This window comes from Nesoenas mayeri, assembly GCF_963082525.1.
Source record: "Nesoenas mayeri genome assembly, chromosome: 6".
Classification (NCBI taxonomy): Eukaryota; Metazoa; Chordata; class Aves; order Columbiformes; family Columbidae; genus Nesoenas; species Nesoenas mayeri.
This window is the reverse complement of record NC_137545.1, coordinates 7218743-7240086: the sequence shown is the minus strand read 5'-3', so window position 1 is coordinate 7240086 and position 21344 is coordinate 7218743. Positions and strand designations below refer to the sequence as shown.

Here is a 21344-nt window from a genome sequence, read left to right as displayed (position 1 = left end):
ACACATCAAACAAATCACAGGATGTCACCAAAATGTGTAATACTACTATGGTGCGTGTTTAAATTTAGGCATGCAAGTAATCCGATTAAAGTCGGTATCTGCAAAGCCAAGCACATAAGCCGAAGAAAGGGTTTAATATTGTTCCTGTGTTCAGGTTCTCAAGTGCTTTCAGAGCCATTTTGTTAACATGTTGGATCATCTGCATCCCATTTAAAAAAATACTAAGATACCCCTTAGTGTGCTGGACAGATGTTCAAGAACACCAGAGAAACACTCTGTTGTTCATGGGACGCCTCTCTTTCTAAAGCACTAAAAATGCCTTCGTAATGCAGTCAAAAGAACTAAATTGAATTATAGTTGAATTATACTGAGCTACTGAATTACAGGTAAAAGTAGCAATGCTCTCATTTAATAAAATACTGGATACAAGAAATCACTTAGCGCAGAAACTTGAGTTTGCAACTCTAGCAAAGCCCTATGGACTTGGTAACGAGTTCCACGCAAGTACTGAGTAATTCCTCAGACACTTCTGACTCAAGAACTTGCAAACCTAAGGTCTGAGAATTTAGTCCTTTATTTATTTAGAATAAAGGAAATGGAAATATTAGTTTACGCTGCATCTGTTGAATTTCTGAATCCACTGATTTCAACAAATTACATAATTTCAAAAGGGTTTTTTAAAATCATCCTACATATGGCCCACATTTGTAATCCTTGTCATTCCGGTAATTAATTTTAGGTATAGAATATAAGAGTATTCTTTATATAAAAATCTTACAAAAAGGATTATTATACTTCATGCTCCAAAGCCCACAATGACTGGTGAGGTTATGAAGTACCCTAATTATCGCATTACTTCTAAACAAAATACAAAATTTTTTCAAATACGATATAGGAGGAACATATTTTATTTTTTTTTGTTTTTCTAATACCAGAGCAGAATAATGCATTTAATGGATTAATAATCTGATACAAGAAAACACCTCCCATGAAATAACTCCACAAAATACAACACTCTGGATTATTAAAATGTACAATGTAGACTAACCATAATTAAAAAAAAATCCTGCTGAACAAAACTCATGCAGTTTGACACAAAGACCAGCTGACTTTTAACTATACTTTCATTAAAACTAATTTACATCAATGAAACCCCCATTATAAGCACAATCTACGCTCACTAGACTAGATAGGCAAGCTCAGAAAGTGTGTTTTGAAAAGGGAATGTATCTAAATTCAGGATTTATTTTTTTAAAGTTACAGCAACTGAGCTAAACCAACATATTTCAGATTTGACAGAGGAAGGGGAGAGGCTGATAACACCCTCAGTAATTCAACACCTGCATTCATCTGACTGCACTTCAAGTAGTCTATACCACCTGAGTAATTTTTACAACAGAAAAAACTTCAATACTTATTCTTTAATGCATAGCTCATTAGTTTCCTAATAATTTCCTCTTCCTTCAGGACAAATAAAAAGGCCTCTTTGCAGTTCATCTCTCATCCTGCTGCAAGAAACATTATCACAGGTCTGCTGAATACAGTGATCAGTGTCTTCACCTATAGATACACCGTAGCACATCACACTGTTTTGACAGCACTTCATATATATTTTTACAGTCTATTAAAAGCATCCGCAACAAAGAAAAACACAATGACTATTTTATATTACAAGATACAGTATTATAAATTAATAACATTTCTTAACTCTGTAAAGAAGCCCGGAATAACAGTATTCATAAATATAACGAGCAAAGGCCCCCGAATCACAACAGTAACTTAAAAATAACCAAAACAGATTTTAGAAGGCTGCAAAGTGCTTTGAAAACATTAAAACCAAAACTCGACTGTTGACTCCAAATTTCTTGCCATAAGCTTTACTTTTTCACATCCCATCCTGAGGGGCAGACAAGGCTAAATTTATGACAGATTAGCAGAATTTCTCAGGTATATATCACAGGTTCCACCCATATGCATTAAATCCCCCATGGCTTCTCTACATGACATACTCTAGGAAAAAAATAAATAAAATAAAATAAAATAAAATAAAAATAGTTGTTTTTTTCCTACCTGTACATCCAGTTTTATTTACAAAGTCTTGAGAAGGAGAAAGACGTGATGGTGCAGTCGCAGCAAACTATCCCACATCAATCGCAGCTGTTCGACGGAGAGTACAAGCACCAAAAAAAGTTACACTAACTTTCACAATTACGCATTAATTTTTAGAGCTATCACACAACAACATAAAAGTTACCAACTTTAAAATTGCATGAAAAAAATCCGATTTTAAAATTTTTAAATAAAACCAAAGCTACTAAAAAAAATATATATTTTTTTACCGTACCTCCTTTATTTTTTTTTTTCCCCAGAAAGCTGGTCTTAACAGGTTCTAAAGAAAATTAGTTCTTCAGCCACACGCCTTTGCATTTCATTTTTATTTAAAATAAAAATCACATAAATTATTAAAAAAAAAAAAAAAAGTTTTGGCCATTTGGCTCCCTCCTCCAAATTGACACTTTATAAAAACCTTCTGTACTTTTTTCCCCCTCCCTCTCTCCCTCTCTACTACCTCCAAGATGGTAGGAAAGTTGTTGTTTTGGAGGGCAGAGGAGCCGCTCTCTGATGTTATGTACTCTCAGTGCCTGTAGTGGTGCTGTAGGAGGCTGCTGGCTCTCTTCTTGAGCAGCCCCAGCAGCCCTGCCTTCTTTGCTGGAGAATATATTCAGGGATTCCCCTTAATAATCACCTACCCTCTGAGCACTTTGTAGTTTTAAAATAATAAAGAGCCCCCAAAGCTTCTTTCCCCACAAAAAGCAGGATCTTCTCAGAGCCAGGGGGGCAGCAGCTTCTCAGCACAGAGCCCGAGCCCATTCCCAGTCCCTCTGCTGGGGAGGAAACTCTGATCTGTCAGCCCAACAGAGGGAAAGGGGGGAGAGGAGAGAGAGGAGAAAAAAAAAGCAGCTGGAAAGGTAAGCCAGGCCCGGCCTGCATCCCCGGGCTCGCGTAGCGCGGCAGGCGGTGCGAAGGGTGCAGGGCGGGCGGGGAAGGGGGCTACGCGAGGCCGGGGATCGGCCGGGGCGGTGTAGGCCGCAGCGGGGGGTGAGGGGAGTTGGGGGGCTTTTTGGAGCTTTCGGGCGCCGAGACGAGTGCCGAAGGGGTTGAGACGGTGGCCGGAGCCCAGCGGGAGGGTCGAGGCGCGGCGGCGCGGCGCCTTTGCCCGGGAGGTGAAGGACGGCGGGGGAGAACGGGGGCGGGGGGGCGCTAGGCCTCAGCGCGGCGCGGCCCGGCAGCTCCGCTCTCCGCCCCGCCGGGCCCCCCGCGCCGGGCCCCGGGCCCAAAGCGGGCCGAGCCCCGCCGCCGCCGGAGCTTGGCGGCTGGGGGGAAGCAGCGGGGGCGCCTCGGCCGGGACCGCTCCCCCCGCTCCCCGCACCGCGGCGGGGCGAGGGGGGCCGCGGGCTGGGGGGGGAACCGGGGGCGGCATCAATTTGCCGAAATGACTTTTAATGAGCGGCGGCGGTTGGGGGGGCCGGGGGGGCACCCCGTCCCCCAGCCCGGTCCGGGGCCGCGGCGGCGGAGGCGGTGCCGGTCCCGCGGGGCGTGCGGGGCCGCGGCCTGGAAAGTTTGGCGGCTTTTTTAGGGGGCTCCTTCCCCCGCGCCGCCGCCGCGCTCCCCGCGGCCCTGGGGATGGGGCCGGGGGGGTTCGGGGCGCCCCGAGACGCAGCCGCGGGTCCCCCGGCCCGGGGTGCCCCCGCCCGGGGTCCCCCCTCGGCCGGGCGGGCGGCGGGGGGTGATTCGCCTCACAACTTTTAGGACGGGGTGGAGGGGCGGTTTGGGGAGGCCCGTCAGCGTTGCCCTCCCCACCCCGTGAGCTGCGGCACGTTGTGGGGGTCCCGGCCCCCGAAGCCGGGGGTGAGGGAGGGAAGAGAGGGGCTGGCTCGGCCTCGCCGTCGCACCCCGCCATGTGCCGGGGTCCCTCGGCCGCCCCCGCTGTCCCCGGCTGGCGCCAGCGGGACAGGGGCAGCAGCAGCCCCCACACAGCTAGGGGACGGGGCTCGTCCCTCCGTCCTGCCCCCGCCGGGGGACCCTGGGTGTCCCTGCAAGCCCTCTGGGACAGGGGGGTCTCTGTGAGGTGTCACCCCCCCCCCCCCCCAGGGCTGAAAATGAAAGGATGCTTGTTTTCCAAGGATGAAGAACGTCTGGTAGTTGTGAAGTGAGTCCAGTGGAAACCCCACCAACGCGCTTCACCCCGCACAGGTGAAGTAGCTCTGCTTTCTAAGGTGGGAGGTGTCTACTTTTGGTCAAGTGTTCCTTAATGTGTCTTTTAGCTCAAAATGCTAATGTCTTTGTACAAGTAACCTCAAATGAATTTTGGAAATGACAGTAATGCTTACCTTAAAGCCTTCTATTATGCCATATGATTAAAATATGTAGACCTATAGTTAGTTCTAACTTTGTTACTTAACAACATACGATGAAGGTTTTATTTTAAGGCTGCTCTCAGTTTTTGAGGATTGGTAGGCTTAAAAAGAAAATCGGCAAACTTTGGGCAACACATCATTCGCCCGTAGTTGAACGTGGGCACCCCGGCAGTGTTTCGCACTAAGGCTGTACCAACCGGGTACCGCTGCGCTCCTGTTTGCTATGAAGCTATCACATACAACCTGGTGACACTTTTGTATCCATCTTCAGCCTTTTATGTGGTTTGTTTCTAATATATATGTACACCAGGCAAGATTTATTGATTGTAAAGCTAAATCACCTACAGAAAGCAACCCGAAATTTACTTGGTGGGAGTTATTTTGTTGTTTCAATATTTTTATGATGAGTGAATGAATTAGCACATAGGGCCTGGTCCTATGGAGTTGCATGTACTGTATTCTCACAGTGTGGTAAATCCTCAGGAGGTACAAATTTATTGTAATACCATATTGAAACTTTGATAGCTTATAACTGCTAAAAGGCTGCTCTGTGAGAAGCTGCACTACTTTATGTTATTTATCGAGTATTCCCACTGAAGCAAGAATAATATTCCTGTATTGTGTGGTAATAAGCTTGTTGTCTTTGCAGCATTGGGGCTTAAAATAAGACTAAGGTATTTTGTTTAACCTCATATGCAAGCGCAGGTTATCTGTTACTTGAATAAAGAAAAGTCTTGGATTTGCAGCTTGCTTTTTTTTTTTTTAAGTACAGATGCAAGGTATGCTGTGCTATGCTTAGTCTCTTCTCTTTCTCAGGCTCATAGTTTAGATATTTTGATACAGTGTTTTACAGCGCCTCTCTGCGAGGTTGCAGTGGCCTGAATGTTCCCTCTGTTGCTGATCTGAAGGCTGCCCTGGCAAAACCTGGGTCTGTTTGTAGCCACCCTGAAATCCGTGTGCATCTGTGCAAGCGTGAGAATCTGCTGGTGAGGATGTGATTGCGGGGCTGGGGCCTGCGACCTTCTGCTCAAATAAAGAAATCCGTGTTCAACAAACTTCCAAAGATATGGAGCCTGTCTTGAACCTTAGGTCAGGAATAGCCATGTTTAGGAAATTATTTTACAGAAATCTACAGGAACGTGCTTTTAGCAACAGCTATGAATCTCCCTGCTTAGCATCTTTTCTGAAATCCTTTGGAGTTTCTAAAATTCCTGGAGTCTTACATGTTAGTTGTTTTTTAGGCTTTGGAGTGTCTTTGTCATGTTTTCTTTAAGGTATTGTTTATCAGATGAAAAGAAGAATCTGTTTTGTTTTGGAACAATATGAGTTGTTTTTCTTCCTCTTATGTTTTCTGCTGTTGATTGAAACTTCTTACAAATGTATAAACTTTCTAGCTGCTGATAGTATTATTAGGTATAATACTTAAATTTTGTTCTATATTTATTACATTATATTCTGAAGCATAATTGGTATTACCAGTATTGCCTAAGATATACTGCTGCTTTTCTGTTATGTATCCTTATGCAATATAAACTGCCTTTTTGGCAGAGCTGAAGTAGAAAGCTTTTTGATAAGGCAGAATGAGGACAACATTGCTGATGCTGCTGTCTTCCTAGGTAGATTTTAACATATGAAAAAAAATAGTCCAAAATATAGTTCCAGGTGGTATCTAAAAATGTCTAGTAAGATCTTAATGTGTTAAGTGGCTTGATCTGTCAGGTACTTGCATGTGTGTGCAGAACCTTGAGTTGTGCGGGGCTCTTCAGAGGTCTTATTGAGTAAAGATTGTACTCTAGCTAATAAAGATGTTCCCTACAGGAATTCTCATACTTTACTTTGGTTGTTTCCCAGTGTTTTCTGTCTCAATTTGGACGCTTTTACTGACAGAAAGACTCTTTGTTTCCAGAATTGTAGCAGGCTTGGTTTGATAGCTGAACATAGTAGAGAATGGAGCTGTTAAATGAGCAGAAATAAGCCAAAGTTTTGGTTAGATCACACAACGGGGACAGAAGTTGTAAGTTTGTGGTGTTGATGTCGACCACAATTGGATGTGGTGCGGCTTCTCTTGGTAGAACAGACCACTTCACAAGAGACGTACTAGTTGCCTAAGGTCTCTTAGCGTGAAATAGAAAAAAAGGAATGTTTTTGCTTTGTCTCTAATAATATCGTTTTTACTAATACTACTGAAAGGTTTTACTGTAAGATGGCTTTAAATGCGAATCTTTTTGCAATGATTTTATGGTCTCTGTTCATCTCTGGGTGGATGAAATTCCATGTTGCTCAAACATCTTAAAAAAATCTATGTTTTCCTGTTCAGTCTCAGCAAGAGGGTCAGACAGTGGCAACGCAGGGAATTGTTCTTTCTTGGTCAAGTTGAGCCATCAGCAAAACTGCTGTTTATGCTGTTTGTGTTTGTGGAAAAGCTGAGGTTCTTGGAGATCCGTATTCTACTTCTGGCACCAAGCTGGTGATTTTGGAAGCATATGTACCTTGTCTGTGAGATGTCATGAACACACCAAGCAATTTAATGTGAAATCTGCACTAGGATTAGCAGATGCTAAACAACACAGTTCAGACCTCTTTAATCGTGGCTTTTGTTTGGATGCAATGTGTGAAGCTCTGAGCTCAGTCCTCTTAATTATACATCTTTTAACCACTGACATGTAATTGCCTTGCAATTTACAACGCATTTGGGGATTCCATTGCCTAAAAGGGTCTTATGTATATTGAATGTAAAATTCTGAGCAGATGTTTAAGAATGTATCCAGCCCACATGCTTTAAAATATTCTAATATTTTCAGCATGGTGTTTCCTCAAAATTACCGGTTGAGTACTGGGGCTATAATGCTTTTGGCTTTCTAATAGTGACTTGGCTGTCAGCGTTCCTGTAGACTACAAGATGATGTCAGGTACCAAATTTCTGTATGATGGGAGAGGGTATATGGAGTGCAGAGCTATGGCTTTGTTCTCTTGGAGCTGGTATGCGCTGCAAGGGAACTGGTGAGGCCTCCTTGCCGGTACTAAAAGCAGTTGGGAGCTGTACCTGCGTGTGTTTAGGTCTTTCATTTATTATTATTATTATTTTTTTTTCACAGTCACTTTGCAAACCACCTTCTGTTGTCTTGTAGAACGTAACAAATACCTTGCTGGGTCAGATCAGGAGTTGATCCAACCTACTGTTCTGTCTTGGGCAGTAGGAGTGAGTGATGCTATTTAAGAAGAGCATGAAAGCCCAGACACTTTTTAGTGTTTTCTTCTCTTCTCCAACATCCATATTTGTTAAATTAGACGTGCTGGCAGGTACATCACCTATGTTCCCGTTTCCTGAGAACTTTTCCTTGGTCTTTTTGAACCCAATGGTACTGTCTACTTCCATAGCCTCCTGTGACAGCAAGTTCCAGCAGTAATGCGTAGTAAAAAGGAAGAAATACTATTTTAATATGTATTGTTTCAGTCTCTTTACTATCTTCATCAAGTACACCTAGTTCAAATATTGTGTGATGTGGTATATGGCCATTCTGTATTCACTTTATCCCCTACAGTGACTTTTTAACCCTCAGGCAGGTCTTACATTATTTGGCAATGGCACACTTTTGGGGGTTCACTTCTCTGTTTTTGCCCCATTGCTTCTGACTAGCTTCAAATCTTTTATTTAGAAGCAGTTGTTTAAGGAAAATAAATCTGTGTTCCTCAAGAAGCACCCTCTGATTTCTCATTCATAGGTTGTGGCAAAAGCCAGTTTGAGCGTATGCAGGTGTGAACTGTGCTTCTGTTAAACCTTTCTGCAGCTTCAATGTAGAGTATAAATGCAAAACCCAGAACAGTTTCCAGAAAGTTTTGTACCCTGGTATTTTTGCAGTGAAGTACAGCTGCTTTAGTGTTTGATTTTTCCAGGGGAAGTCCATGTTTCCGTCATCTCTTACTGAATCCCATGGGACAAAAATAATTTCTCCCCCACCCACTATTTAGCGAAGTGTAGTTTCAGTTCTTTTCAGTGGAGTGACATGAGCCTATTCCATGCTTGTGCTACTTTTTATGTAGCAGCAGCAGAACTCTCTTCAGAACTCCTGTATATTTTGTTCAAAATAAAATGCTGCATAAGACTAAATCAGAATCAATAGACTTAAATGTCTTTGTTATATACATATGTGGCATGCTATGGAAGTAAAAACAAAAAGCTCTTTTTAGCTTAAATAGAGCTTCAGTCTCTGATCCTGGATATGTATCCACATAGTTCCCCTGTCTTTCAGGGACTCTTTCAGAATCTACCAATAAAGATATAATTACAAGTTTGAGAGAGTTGCTGTAGGGTTTTTTTATTATAGAGCATTGGCTGCTAGGTATATTACCTTTCTTTTTGTTCATTGCGCTGTAGTTGCACTAATTGATTCCTATCAGTTTTTTTAACATGATTATATTTGCATGAGCTTCTCTTAGTGTATATATAGGCCCAAATATTCCATGTTCAAGCTCATTGGTTTCCCTGGGGATTATTGTCAGTATTTTTGCTTAAATGTTTCATATGGCATTGTGCTTGTGCCCTGTATCTTTCAGAGAAGTGAGAAGTAAAATAGTGTGCCTGCCTTGATGCAGTCAAGTTAAATGCAAAAATAAGACTTAATTATGAGTTAAGTCCAAAAATAAGACTGGGGGCACAAGAATAAATCCAGGATTATAGTGGCTGGGAGCTGTGGAGCGGTTTCTGTACAGCAGCTTAACGGAGGCACACCAGGTATGCATTTCTCACTGTTTACTTTGGAACTGTCCTATGGAACTTGTTTTCTCTGGTCTGTCACGTGATAATCTTCAGAAAAGAAATATTACTGGCTTGTGGGAAAGAGGGGAAGGTCATTGATCCGTCAAAAACTCTGCAAAGCATGATGGTAGTCACTTAGAAGAAGGTGGTAAATAAAACTGAAAGGAATATGGAGTAGCATGTGAGTCACCCCAACTGCAAGATTCACTCCTTCGTGGAAGTTTTTCAACCTGTCCAATATGCCACCAAATACAAGCTTTGGTTAGCTGTTGAGAGAAGCCAAGTCCAGGGCAAAAGGCTTTCTGTCAGCTTCGTTGTGTGTATGAGATGCAATTAAGAGTTAAGACTCATTTGATTACCTTTGCTGCCATAGTCATGGAGGGGGCTGTCTCCCAAAGCGAGGTCACAGCTCCCATAGTGGGCATGTCACCAAGGGCTTTATGATTTTCTTTCACATTGTTGCTGGATAAACTGAAGTGTAAGTCAGTATCTGGCATAACAAAGATGTCTGAAAGGATTATTTGTTGCTCAGCGTGCTAAGGAGGAGATAGTTCCCTCTTCCCATTCAATCTTTTTGAAGGGCACAGCCAACAATAAACTTTTTTTGTTCTTAGGACTGGTGTGTTGTGAAGGGTCAGTGATTAGTTTTCAATATATGTAGTATGTGCTCTGTACTTTCCTGTGCTTCCTTGCATTGAGTGAAGTTGGGAAAGGTGATTGAAACTGGATGAGATGCCGGTGCTTGTGTTGTGTTGATCCGCAAAGCAGGAGGCCCTTGCCCCTGGGGGTGTGTGCATGGAAAGGGAGCTACGTGTATAAAGAGGAAATACAAAATCATCCTTAATATTAATGATTAACTACTAATTAAATGATTAATCAGTTTGCTCGCACTTGTGCCAGTTACATTTTATAGCACGTGTCTCCATTCTGTATGCTGCGTATGCTGCACGTGTGCACATACAACTCTTTCAAGAATTTTAAGCGTGTTTTTAAACGTTTAGTAGTCTTCTGTCCCGCTTCTACAGCTAAATACGTGCTAATGAAAGGCCTGGGTTTTGCAGTTTACTGTTAGAGCTGTGACAGAGTGTTTTGTTTTGCCCTGATGACTTAAAGTTGATTTTCTACTTGTGATTTCTCAAGGTGCTTTCATACAGTGGGAAGAGCAGATTTGTACCTTCGCAAGAGGAACCTGAGTCTTTCCTGCAAAGTCTGTGCAGGCTCCGTCCTTGCAATCATGTTAGTTGGGGTGGTAACCTGTACATCTGTCACATGCCTCTGATTTATTACATATTTCCTGAATATCACCTCTATGTACGTTGCTTTGCTTGGTATATAACACATATGAAACTGAACCGAGTGCAGAACATACCATGTTCAAAAGAATTTATTCCAGTGCTTCAGGATGGCCTTCCTGAATAAAAGCTGCCTTTTACAGCCGGAGCTGGGCGTAGCAAAGTAGCTGCAGAATATGTGTAGTGTTAATTTTATTTGAAGCTGCTTTGGGGTGGAGGGTTTGGTTGGTTTGTTTGTTTTAAAGATGATCGCTGAAGACTCCGTAGTGTTAGGAAATGAAGAAGTACCTTGTGATTGCATGGATTTGTTATTTTGTTGCACTGTAGGAGTCTATTTTAAGGGGTCAAAAAAACCCCTGAGCCTCTTGCTGAAATCACATTTCAGCCCTCGTGGCATTGATGGGAATACTACCTCTGACATTATTGATGCCTGCATTTACCTAAAATGAGTACAATAAGGTAGGAAAAGCTCTTGAAGAACCACGATGACCTCAAGAAGGGCTGTATATTGATGCCTGCAGAAGCTGTGGGCAGCTACAAGATCTGAAGACGGTTCGTCAGGTGTGGTACAGCTTTTTAGAAAAAAGCTTTCTTACACTGTCTGATGAACTTAAAATTTTGCAGAGCAAGGACAGTCGCCAGTGTTTTTGTAAGCAAAGATACTTGAAGTAAAACCTCTGCAAACAGATGGGTTAATCATCATTCAACTTGGTTCTTGAAAGCAAGTTATCTAATCTGATGCTTAACCTTTTTCAGCCTGTAGCTCCTAATTGCTTTCTGGTAGATGAGCGGGGTTTTGTTCAACAGGTTTAAGTGTGTTGGCAGTAGAACTCTGTTTTTTTCTCCCCAATAATTTCCTTTCAGTGTTTCTAAAGATCTGTGACTACTGATGGAAAACTACATATTGTGCTAGTGAATCTGGCTTATTGGGTGTGAGCTGAACTACAGGTTTTGTGGCTACATCTGGCTGCCTACTTAAGCAGTAATAATGTCTGTTTTATTCTGACTTTGACCTTTTTGATGTTTTCCTTAGACAATCTGCTCCATCTTGATTCATCATCATTCCAGGATAGTGGTGTCCTTGGGGCTCTCTCTTAACACTGATATGGTCCAGAAGATTTAAAATCAGGTATTGTTTTGGGTCCCTCTTTCCTGCCAACATGAAACACGCAACCTACAACTGAATGAAATTCTTTTTCCTTATGTGATTTACCTTAATATTTTGGTTCTTTCAGCTGATGTTCACAAGGAATAGAGTCACGTGATGTATGAAGGCAAACACATACACTTCTCTGAGGTTGACAATAAGCCCTTGTGCTCATATAGCCCCAAACTGTGCAAGCAGAGGCGACTTAACGGCTACGCCTTCTGTATCAGACACGTTCTGGAGGACAAGACCGCCCCCTTCAAGCAATGTGAATATGTGGCCAAGTATAACAGCCAACGCTGCACCAACCCCATCCCCAAATCTGAGGACCGTAGGTGAGTTGTGGTTACGCATCTGCTAAGCGGGAAGTGTCTGGCATACAGGCATGAGTTTTCTTTTAAGATGCTACCTGGTCTCAGGATGAGGGAGGAACTGGCCCGAATGGGTTGAATTTCAGGATGTTCCTTTGAGGGTTTTATTTTAAGACCAGTCATCTTTATTTTATTTTCTGTGGGAGTCGAGTACTCAGAAAGCAGGCAGTAACTTACTCCCAAGGAGGTTTTCAGGAGAGTTCATTGCTTTTCTCAAATTCACTATAAACTGTGGGTCCAACCTGCTGTTCCATACCTGCTGTTCTAATTAATTTGCTTTGTCACTTGCAGTATATGCTCTTAAAAATGCCTGCTGGTTTGGCCAGCCGTGCCATAAACACGCTTCCATCCACTTTTTCTGGACAAACAGTTGAAAATGCGTACTTTCTGGGCTTAGGGAGTGGTGACGCTTGGGGACAAATCCAGAATTACAATTTAGTGGTTGTGATTTGGTACCGATCTGTAGTTTTGTATTACTGGAATAAAGTAAATATTGAGAACAGATGAACCAGCTGGGAAAGTGCTGTCCAGTCCTTTTCTTCTTTGCTTCCCCAGTTCACTCCCGCTCCCTGCCCAAATGAGGGTGCCTGGGTATTAAATGCCTTGCAAGAGATAGTGCTTGAATTTGTTGGAGAGATGGGAATTCAAATCAGATTTCCTGAATTGCAGCCCATACTGTAACCACAAGGACATTCCTCCTTGCTTTTCGAGACCTGAGCACCAGTCTCATTGGTGTTGCTTGGGCTAAAATAGCAGAATTTGTCTGCAAGTTGTATGTTGCTTTAATTTTTCACAGCCATTGTTGCCCATTTTGCTGGTAACTCAGTATTTAGTTAATGTGCGTGTTAATTAGCTGAGGCTGTTGCAAGCGATTTTTTTTTTTAACCTAAAATAGAAACAAAATATGCCAAAAAAGAATCAAACCACTATTCACTGACCTTTCACATTATTAGCTGCTGTTCACTAACCTTTTGCGTTATTAGCAGTGCTCCCACTGAGCCCTACATAGAACTTCTTCCTCAGCTCGCAGCTCCCTCTCTTGTTTGAAACAACAGTTGGACCGTGCTCTAAATTAACTTGCACTTCACCTGCCATTTCAGTTGAGGAGACTGATGAAGTGAGGAAAAAAAACCCCACGAATGTTTGTCAAAAGCTGTAGGGCAAACGCTTAAATGGCATGAGATGAATAACTTTAAGCTATAATTTGACAGTCGGTGACTGTTTCTTTGCTACTGTACAATTGAGGCTCTTTGGAAATAAGCTCGCCGAAATGATCATGGAAATTGGTAGTGCAAATTGTATGCTGTAATTTCAGATGCAAGAGCTGACTGAGCCAGAGTTGCTGTTTACCAGGGGTCAGACTTAAAAACAATAGAAATAGTAGTACTTAATGACACTTTTAAAAGTCTCATATGTTCTCATGGAATTTGAGATTTTTCTTTACACCTTGAATTGAGTTCGCACTTGTTCTTTTTGATTTTTCTCAAGTTAAAGTGAAGTGTGGTCATGACATCTGGTGTATGTTATATTAGAATAATTCAATTGCCTGGTGAGTGTCACATTACAGTACTTGAAGAGGACAGCAGGTGTCTGAAGGAGAAAATAAACTTTTAATTTCAAATGAGAAGATGTGATAGTTTGAAAGAATATTTTGAAAGACTGCTTCTCAGGGCAGAGTTGGATTTTAACAATAAAATTTAATGAATGCTAATGATAAGACTTTGCCTTCTCCAAACTTATTTTTTGGCAGGAAAACCTGTATCTGTTTCTTAGGAGATTTTTTTCACACTCCGTTTGATATAAAGATGTTTGCTATGTTTGAGTCCTTAACTTGTAGCTTTTAATTTTCTGTGTACAAAATTACTGTCAGATGGTCATTTTGTCACAATTTTCAACATGTAACTGTACATGATCAGAAGCAGGCTGTATGATGCTCTGACAGCTGTCTTCTTATATGCTTTTAAAGATAAAATGTCTTAACAAGTCGCATGCATTATATGCCAGAAGCTTCATAGTCTGTCCACAGATAATTAAAAAAATTATCACTTGACCCTAGACAAATGAGATGCTACCAGCCACAAAGATGTTTAATATGCTGCCATATTATGAGATTTCTTATTAACCATTAGCATTCTACTACAAATTAAACCTATTAATAGTGCATAGCTTCGTTGCCTGATTTGAAGTGTAGTTTCTCTATTCATTGTCTTGTTTTTTTAAAGAACATACACGGGATGATACAGACATGGATTCTGTGTCTGTATTTCCTCTGAATACATCTCCTAATTATTATCCAAATACACACTTGGATAATGAAGTTCAGCTTAACTTCTATATATAAGGTTATTACAATTTAGCTGGTTTAAACACCATTTTTTCTCTAATTCTCCTCTTTCAAGAGAATCCTTAAATATTTTGTTAATGTGCAAGATGCTCTCCAGTTTATTTGGATCTTCCTTTAAACAAGTGGCAGAACTTTATACCAGTCAGGGATGTACTGGGAAGCAGAACGCAGTAGTAGGTGGAAAACCTCGCTGTGTGGATCCTTACCCTTCCAGTCATCTGGGAAGGTTTCCAGCTGAAACCATCAGAGCCCATCACCCTTTGCGTGCCTCACGTTATGATAGTTTTAGTGGATATCAACCCACCGCTCTTACCTTATGTACTGACTGCGTTTGACCTCACTTGCGTGGTGCTGAGTAAGGAAGTGGGGGGAAAACTGTGTTAGATACTCAGCTGAGAGTAACTCACAGGCAAGTTATAGAAATGACAAATTGTGCCACTAAGACAGGGCCATCAGAATTGGCTCTTGTAGGGCCAGCTTGACCCTAGGTGGATGAGAACCATATGAAGGGAACTGTGCTCATTGCAGGTGCTATTCCAGTCTTCCCAGTAATCTGTCTCCATGGAGTAAGAACTACTAATGCCTTCCCTGGCCTTACGCCTCATCCAAGGAGTTTATTGCCTTAACTCAGCTAGTTCTAGACTGGTTCCAGCAGAGCCAATGTCTGCACCAGGCTCTGCACATTGCATAAAGTTGGAGCCAGTTTGGGTCAGGACCAACTAAAACGCCATTCTGTGGGTTTGTGTCTAGAGGTGATGTCTATGTTAAGATATTGTTGGCTTTCCGTGATGCAGTATGATCAGTTGTAAGCAAGCTAATTGCCTTTTAATGGATTTATTCACATTTTCTGTGTTTTGCTTTCTCTTTGGTTTTCACAAAGAAAACAGCCTGGCCAGTTTTACCTCCTTGCTCCTGCACAAGGTAGCAATATTTAAATTCTGAACAATGTAAAGGCAACATTCACATTGAGCAAACCCCTCTTTTTATTGGAATAAGAGGGGGAAAAAAAAATCCCTTGAATTTGTCTTGTCTGTATATTGTTTTTTCTTCTGTCATACTTAAAGTGCTGTTCTAACTGATCTCCTCAGTCTTGTTCAAACAAAGTATTTAAAAAGTGCTTAATTTTAATTACGGGAATAGTGCTGTTGACTTTAAGGGAAGCTTTATTGAACCCTCGTTATGGAGCCCTCATTATATAATTTCATTTTTAGAAGTGCATCTCTCAGTATGAATTTACAGTATCACAGTGTATTGTAATAAGGACTCCACACGTTGCTGGCTTCCAGCTTGCCTCATTTAGATTTGTTTATTACTTACAACTTAATGTAACAAACAAATTATTTAGACAATAATAAGTAGCAGTACTTTTCAGCCTTTTCTGACTTGTGAATCCTTATGGATGTGGATCCCTCGAGAAACTACATGTATGGAAATTGTTAAGGAGCACATATGAATTTGCTTTTTCTTTTTCACCTTTTATGGCCACTGTAGAAGCAGTTCACACATTGCTTCTTCAGGGGTGGAACAGCAAGTTGAAAATCACTTAAACTGAAGTGTTAAACCTTTTGTGGGGGTTTAGTTTGGGATTTTCTGTTATTTTTGCTCCATGAAGACCAGGAATAGTTTCATTTTAACCTATTTGTTGAACAAAGCTTACTTTTCTGAGATTCATACTGTTCATACCTTCATGGTGCATTTCCATATCTTGTCCTTATTCATGTCCATAAATACATCATGGTTATGTCCTTAGCTTGTTCATTAACACCCCAATGTAGACACCACGTTTTCCTCACCTTTGTTTTCATCTATAAGCTGCAGGTTATAGACGGGATGCTGAAAGGGCAGCAGTCTGGTTGCTGGTGGCATTTTGCAGGGGCAGGAGGGCCTGTCTGTGTGAAGCAGGCAAAGGATCACATATTGGTTCCTACATTTCTATCACCTGCTTGTTTTAATCAGACAAAAATTGTTTACTTCTTAGTATGTTATTTGTGGCTATGATTTGTAACTCTTACTTTTAATGAGCAACTTTCAAAGACTTTCTCCCCACACTTTTTGAACAACATGACTTTCAAAGCTGTTTTATATTAGAAGAGCTTAAAATTTGTGTTTGTGGATTGTATGTATGATTCCTGGCATTATGGTAGCATTTTCTATCAGCAGAGAATTTCTTTTAAACTAGATTTTTGTTTGAAAAACACACAGCTAATCCTCTGGCTACAAAATTCATTATGTTAAACTACTAAAAGAGAACTTAAATATTTATGCTACTTGTTCATTAAGTGCAAACAGTGACCCATCTCAGCAGGTATCTCTAGTGAGAGTGTCCATATAAGAAACTGCTCCCCACTACAGTGGAATTCGTAATAACATTTTAATCAGCACACGCATTATTAACTACTTCCAATGAAAGAACAGCCAAATGAAAGGAAGCAGCTTTCAATGTACTTTTTCCTAGGAGCTTTTGAAATGAGCAGAGTTAATGGCTTGAGTTGTTACAGTTTTGTGTATCAGACAGTCCATTGGAGTAAATATTTTGAATGGTTGTGTGTGAATCTCTTATGAATAATGAGTGAAGACTTTTGAGACTGCAAATTGTCACTTGTATAAGTTTTTGTTTTCTGTTACAGGTTGGGAACACCACAGTTATCTGTTGTGTACACTTCTTATAAAACCTGTTGTGTTTTGATCTAAATTCATGAGATGGGTGTGCCTGTGGGTTTCCCTTTAGTGATGTCTGTTTTCTTCAGCTTTTTCTTACAAGAGCTAGGTTAATGACTGACTCCTTTTACTTTCCAAAGGTACTGCAACAGCCACCTGCAGGTACTTGGCTTTATACCGAAAAAGGAGAGGAAGAAGAAGAATGATCCCATAGAGGAGGTGAAGGTCAGGCATCAGATGGATGCTATGCCCTTCAGTCTGACAGTGCCCACCCTGGCCTTGAAGATGCCCAATGGACTGGACGGGATGTCCCTGTCCCCTCCAGGGGCTCGGCTTCCTCTCCACTACCTGGAGGCAGAATTAGAAGACCCCTTTGCTTTCAACGAGGAGGATGATGACCTGAAGAAAGGGGCAACAGTGAGGAAAAAGTTGCAGAGCAAGTTGGCTCAAAACCGGCAGCGCCAGAGAGAGACAGAGATTTTAAAAGTTCGCCAAGAGCACTTTAGCCCCCTTCCTGCACCTTTGCAGCAGCAGCAGCCTCTGCAGCAGCAGCACTCCCATCTGCCACCTTCATCAGCTTCGTTAAAGCCGACGGGGCTACCGCAGGGTGTAGTCTGCAAGTCACCTCAACCTCCGAACACCAGCCTACCAATGCAGGGAGTGGCACCCACCACACACACTATAGCACAAGCCCGGCAGTTGTCTAACAAGAGACCTCTGCCTCTCCTACCACCCTCTAGGGCTCCTGTCGCGGACCCTCCAAGGACTGATCGGGTCCTCATGAAAGCCACAGCCTTCTCTCCGCACGCATCCTGCGTGAGCCGGCTACAGAGACTGGTGAAACTGTGCACTCGAAAACAGCAGCTGGATGCTGACCTGTTTCCGCATTTAGGTGGGTAGATGGTCGATGTGTTGCCTGCTTATTTTTTAACCTGAAACCAAAAGACCAAAGGGGAATGTCTCACTAGCCCTGCCCTGCTAGCTATGGTCCTTACAAAATAACCCTGAACTAGGTAATCTCTTGGTGATTTCTTTAGCCCTGTTCCCTGTGAAGGGAATGCCTGGACCCATCACATACGGTTTATGGCATTTTCGTTGTTTATTCTTCTTAATGTCCTGTTAACCATCTGAGAAACCAAACTGAGGTGTAGGAAGCATTGCTTGGATGATACAGATATCCTACAGGTTTGCAACTTGAGTAGTACAGGTGGTGCCAGCTGTTAACCTACAGGAGAAGACAAGGTTAGATTCAGTGTTAAATATATGACAAGTGCAGGTTACAAAATGAGTGCAGGTAGAAGCTTGGAGATGCGGCCCATCAGTCTCTGCAGATCCAAGCTTCCAGTTGACTTGACTGGGAAAATGGGAGCACAAGAGAGTTTTTCTTGACTGGGCCTATTTGTGTCCAGAATGCGGGTGAACAACAGCAACAGGCTGCTGCAGGAGGGCAGCATCGCTACAGAAGGTAACTGGAGTCATGGAGACTTGTCCACGTACCAGTGCAGAAAGTCTCCTCCTTCCTTATTATCTAGAAACCGTTATGATCAATTGCCACTTGCAAAAATGTGGGTGAGTACAAGCAGCTTTGCTGCTACAGCAGTACAGCTCTGTGAAGCTTTAGCTGAGCTTGTGGCTTGTTTGTCTGATTGTGAGTACAGACGTAGGTGCACTGAGCTGTCCTTGTGATCTCCTTCACCCTCCAAAGTTACCTTACTTTTCTGCTTAGTTTTAGATCATATTTTTCTAACAAGTAAAATACTGACAGGAAGAAGGGAAACAGGAGTCAGTGTGTGCTACTAGAGTAGGAATGCCATTTATGATCTTAAGAAAATAACCCCTTCAGATAAATCTGACGTTTTTCATATAATATCTTAATTGCAAACATCTGTAATTTTTGCAATTTCAATTAACCTTCTAAAATTTGCTATTAAGATCTGCCCTTTGGCACTCATGGGATAGCTTGACTATTTGTTCACAAGATATTAATAATTAGCATCCCATAGGATGTCTCCAAAGGACATTGATCTTCAGAAAAGCACTTTGATGGTCCTATATATAATGCAGGTCTTTTGAGGAATGGCAACTCCAGAGGCACTTGCGAGTGTCATAGACCCCAATAGCTTAGAAAGTGACCTGTGTTTTGAAAGACTGTAGAAAAATCGCTTTGTGTTTAATGTTTGACACTCTCAAGGGGTGAAGAGAATACATTTTCATAAAGAAGAGGCATAGTAAAAGAAAAAAATAGACCTATAAATGTCCTGTTATGCAAATGCATAACTATGTGTATGCAATTAGGACATTTTATATTTGGCAAAGTAATGGAATTCACGTATTAATCATGTGAGTGGAAAATCTATTTGCTATTCATACTATGCCTTTAATATTAAAGAGTAGTTATGCCAGTTCAGAGAACTTCAGGATTTCTGTTTTATGTTGGAGTAGCACTAGGAATGACTGCACAGAATCTTTCAAAAGATGCAGCCAGTTTTATGTGTACCTGCATCAGGGCCATGTAATTGGATATTAATGTAACTGCAGTGTGAGTATAGCTGAATCTGGATTAGATTTTGTTCCACCATTTCTGTAGTGCCCATTAGAAGCAAAACAATCCAACCTCTGATTTTATTTTAAAACTTTGAGTAGATAATTGGCTACACTGTATCCATTGTGGACATCTTAATCCAATAATTAAGAGTTTTTTGGTTCCTTTATGGAAGCAGCAAGAGTAAAAAACGAAATACATTGAAAGTATCATTCTGGCATTTTATCAAATGTCTTAAAACATCTTAATTTAGTTCAAATGCCTGTCTTAAAAATAGAAGCAAGAATAGAATTTTCAGGATGCTGAAATTCCTGAGAAAGAGGGTTTCTGAGATTTCTGGTTTGTGTTAGTGTTGCTTCTCAATGCCGAAGGCACTCCTGAAGATTGTATTCCAAGCATGTGTGTTTGTCTCTCAAAGTAGATACCCAAGTACTGATGCATTTCCCAAATTTGAAGCATCTGACTTCAGAATCATCTCAGATATAGTATAGTTTATTTTTAGCAAAAATGAAGTTCTCCTTAACTCCCTCCCAACTGCTGCTTCGTTTTCGAGAAGCGCACAAGCAAGTGAAAAAGTAATAACACTGGCTTGTAAGTGCAGTGACGGGGTTTTGTCCCACCTGCTGCAAGGAATGGTCAAGAATTCCACTGGATGTAGAAAAAACTGCAAAAGATCAAGCTCCAGATAAAATGTTTCACCTGAGAACTTACTGGACCCTGTTTCTGGCTGTCCTGTTCAACAATTGTGTTCAGCTTGACTAACTGAGGCTGCCAGTGCATAAAATAAGTTGATCCTACTGTATCATCACTTATAGTTTTCCTCTTCTGCCTGTGTTCTGCCACAGAGCAGGGGTCAGAATATAAACAGACATGGAAGTGGCCTATTTAGATCACATAGTATTAAAAATTGCCAGGCAGTGAGTTCTTCGTGGCAGGAACTGCTCTCTTACCTTGTCTCTAAAGATTCCATGTGCTTGCTGTGAAAACTTGTGATGTTTTTCTTTGGCTAAGAAAGCTGATGATTTTTCTTCCACTGCTTATGGATAAAGAAGCCAGTAAGGATTTTAAAAGGAAAACTCAAATTTGACAAAAAATCAGTGTGTGCTATTTGCACACTGTAACGGAGCTGTTGCTGTAAATTTTCCTGTGTCATTGAGAATATTATGTGTTTTGATCAAACATAATTATGCTTGTGACTCTACTACACACTACTCTTTTGTGCCAGAGGTTGTTCAGAGAATTATATGACATAGATAAATTTTTCACCCAGCTTTCATGTTTTCAATTCCCTTAGGGTTGGACTGGTCTGAAGACAGTGGAGAAGAGTGGGATGATTCAGAGCAAACCTCCCCTTACCAGGTTGCGTGGTCTATCCGAGAAACCCTCGGCTATGAGAGACATGAGTGAGTATGATCCTTTATTATTCATGCTGGCCTCAATGGAATAAATCATGTAAATGTGAGCTTCACTTCAAGTGGAGTCGGTGGAACCGAAGCACTTGCTTTGCTTTACTGAAACAAAGGATTGCTTGAGCTCATTTGTTTGGAAGATCGATGAACCAACTTGTCTTCTGTCCCAGTTTCCACCAAACTTAGAGATCTTTGTGCAGTCTGCGATCAGAAGGATGCATCGCAAAGAATTTAAGCTTATTTGCCTAAATTTAATTGAGTTTAGTGGGATTTATTCATGAATTTGTGTGCCTTGCTGAATAGAGGCATTTCTTGAGTTAGAACCAAAAGAAGGGAGTTGCTGTTGGTTTCTTGTCTTTCCTACTATTTGTGAATAACATTGTTAGGAAACTTACTCATTTAATGGT

The 21344-nt window shown here is 41.5% G+C and overlaps 1 protein-coding gene and 1 long non-coding RNA gene across 3 annotated transcripts in view; one reads left to right on the top strand and one right to left on the bottom strand.

Annotated features, from left to right (window-relative positions):
• Positions 1-596: 596 nt before the first annotated feature.
• Positions 597-2917, bottom strand: LOC308041826. 2 transcript variants are annotated; one of them, XR_013922276.1, is made up of 4 exons: positions 2570-2917; positions 2345-2419; positions 2071-2157; positions 597-1560 (listed from the first exon to the last, which is right to left on the bottom strand). It is a non-coding gene; the product is annotated as an uncharacterized lncRNA (long non-coding RNA). The 2 variants fall into 2 exon arrangements; XR_013922277.1 differs by having other exon boundaries at positions 2751-2911.
• The window catches only part of INO80D (INO80 complex subunit D), a 34634-nt gene continuing 16132 nt past the window's right edge, over positions 2843-21344 (top strand). Inside the window, exons 1-6 of the mRNA XM_080346757.1 lie at positions 2843-2969; positions 4185-4254; positions 11500-11595; positions 11702-11948; positions 17127-17878; positions 20823-20931. Coding sequence (XP_080202883.1) covers positions 11731-11948; positions 17127-17878; positions 20823-20931 — 1079 coding nt within the window. The 5' untranslated portion in view covers positions 2843-2969; positions 4185-4254; positions 11500-11595; positions 11702-11730. The remainder of the gene's footprint in view (positions 2970-4184; positions 4255-11499; positions 11596-11701; positions 11949-17126; positions 17879-20822; positions 20932-21344) is intronic.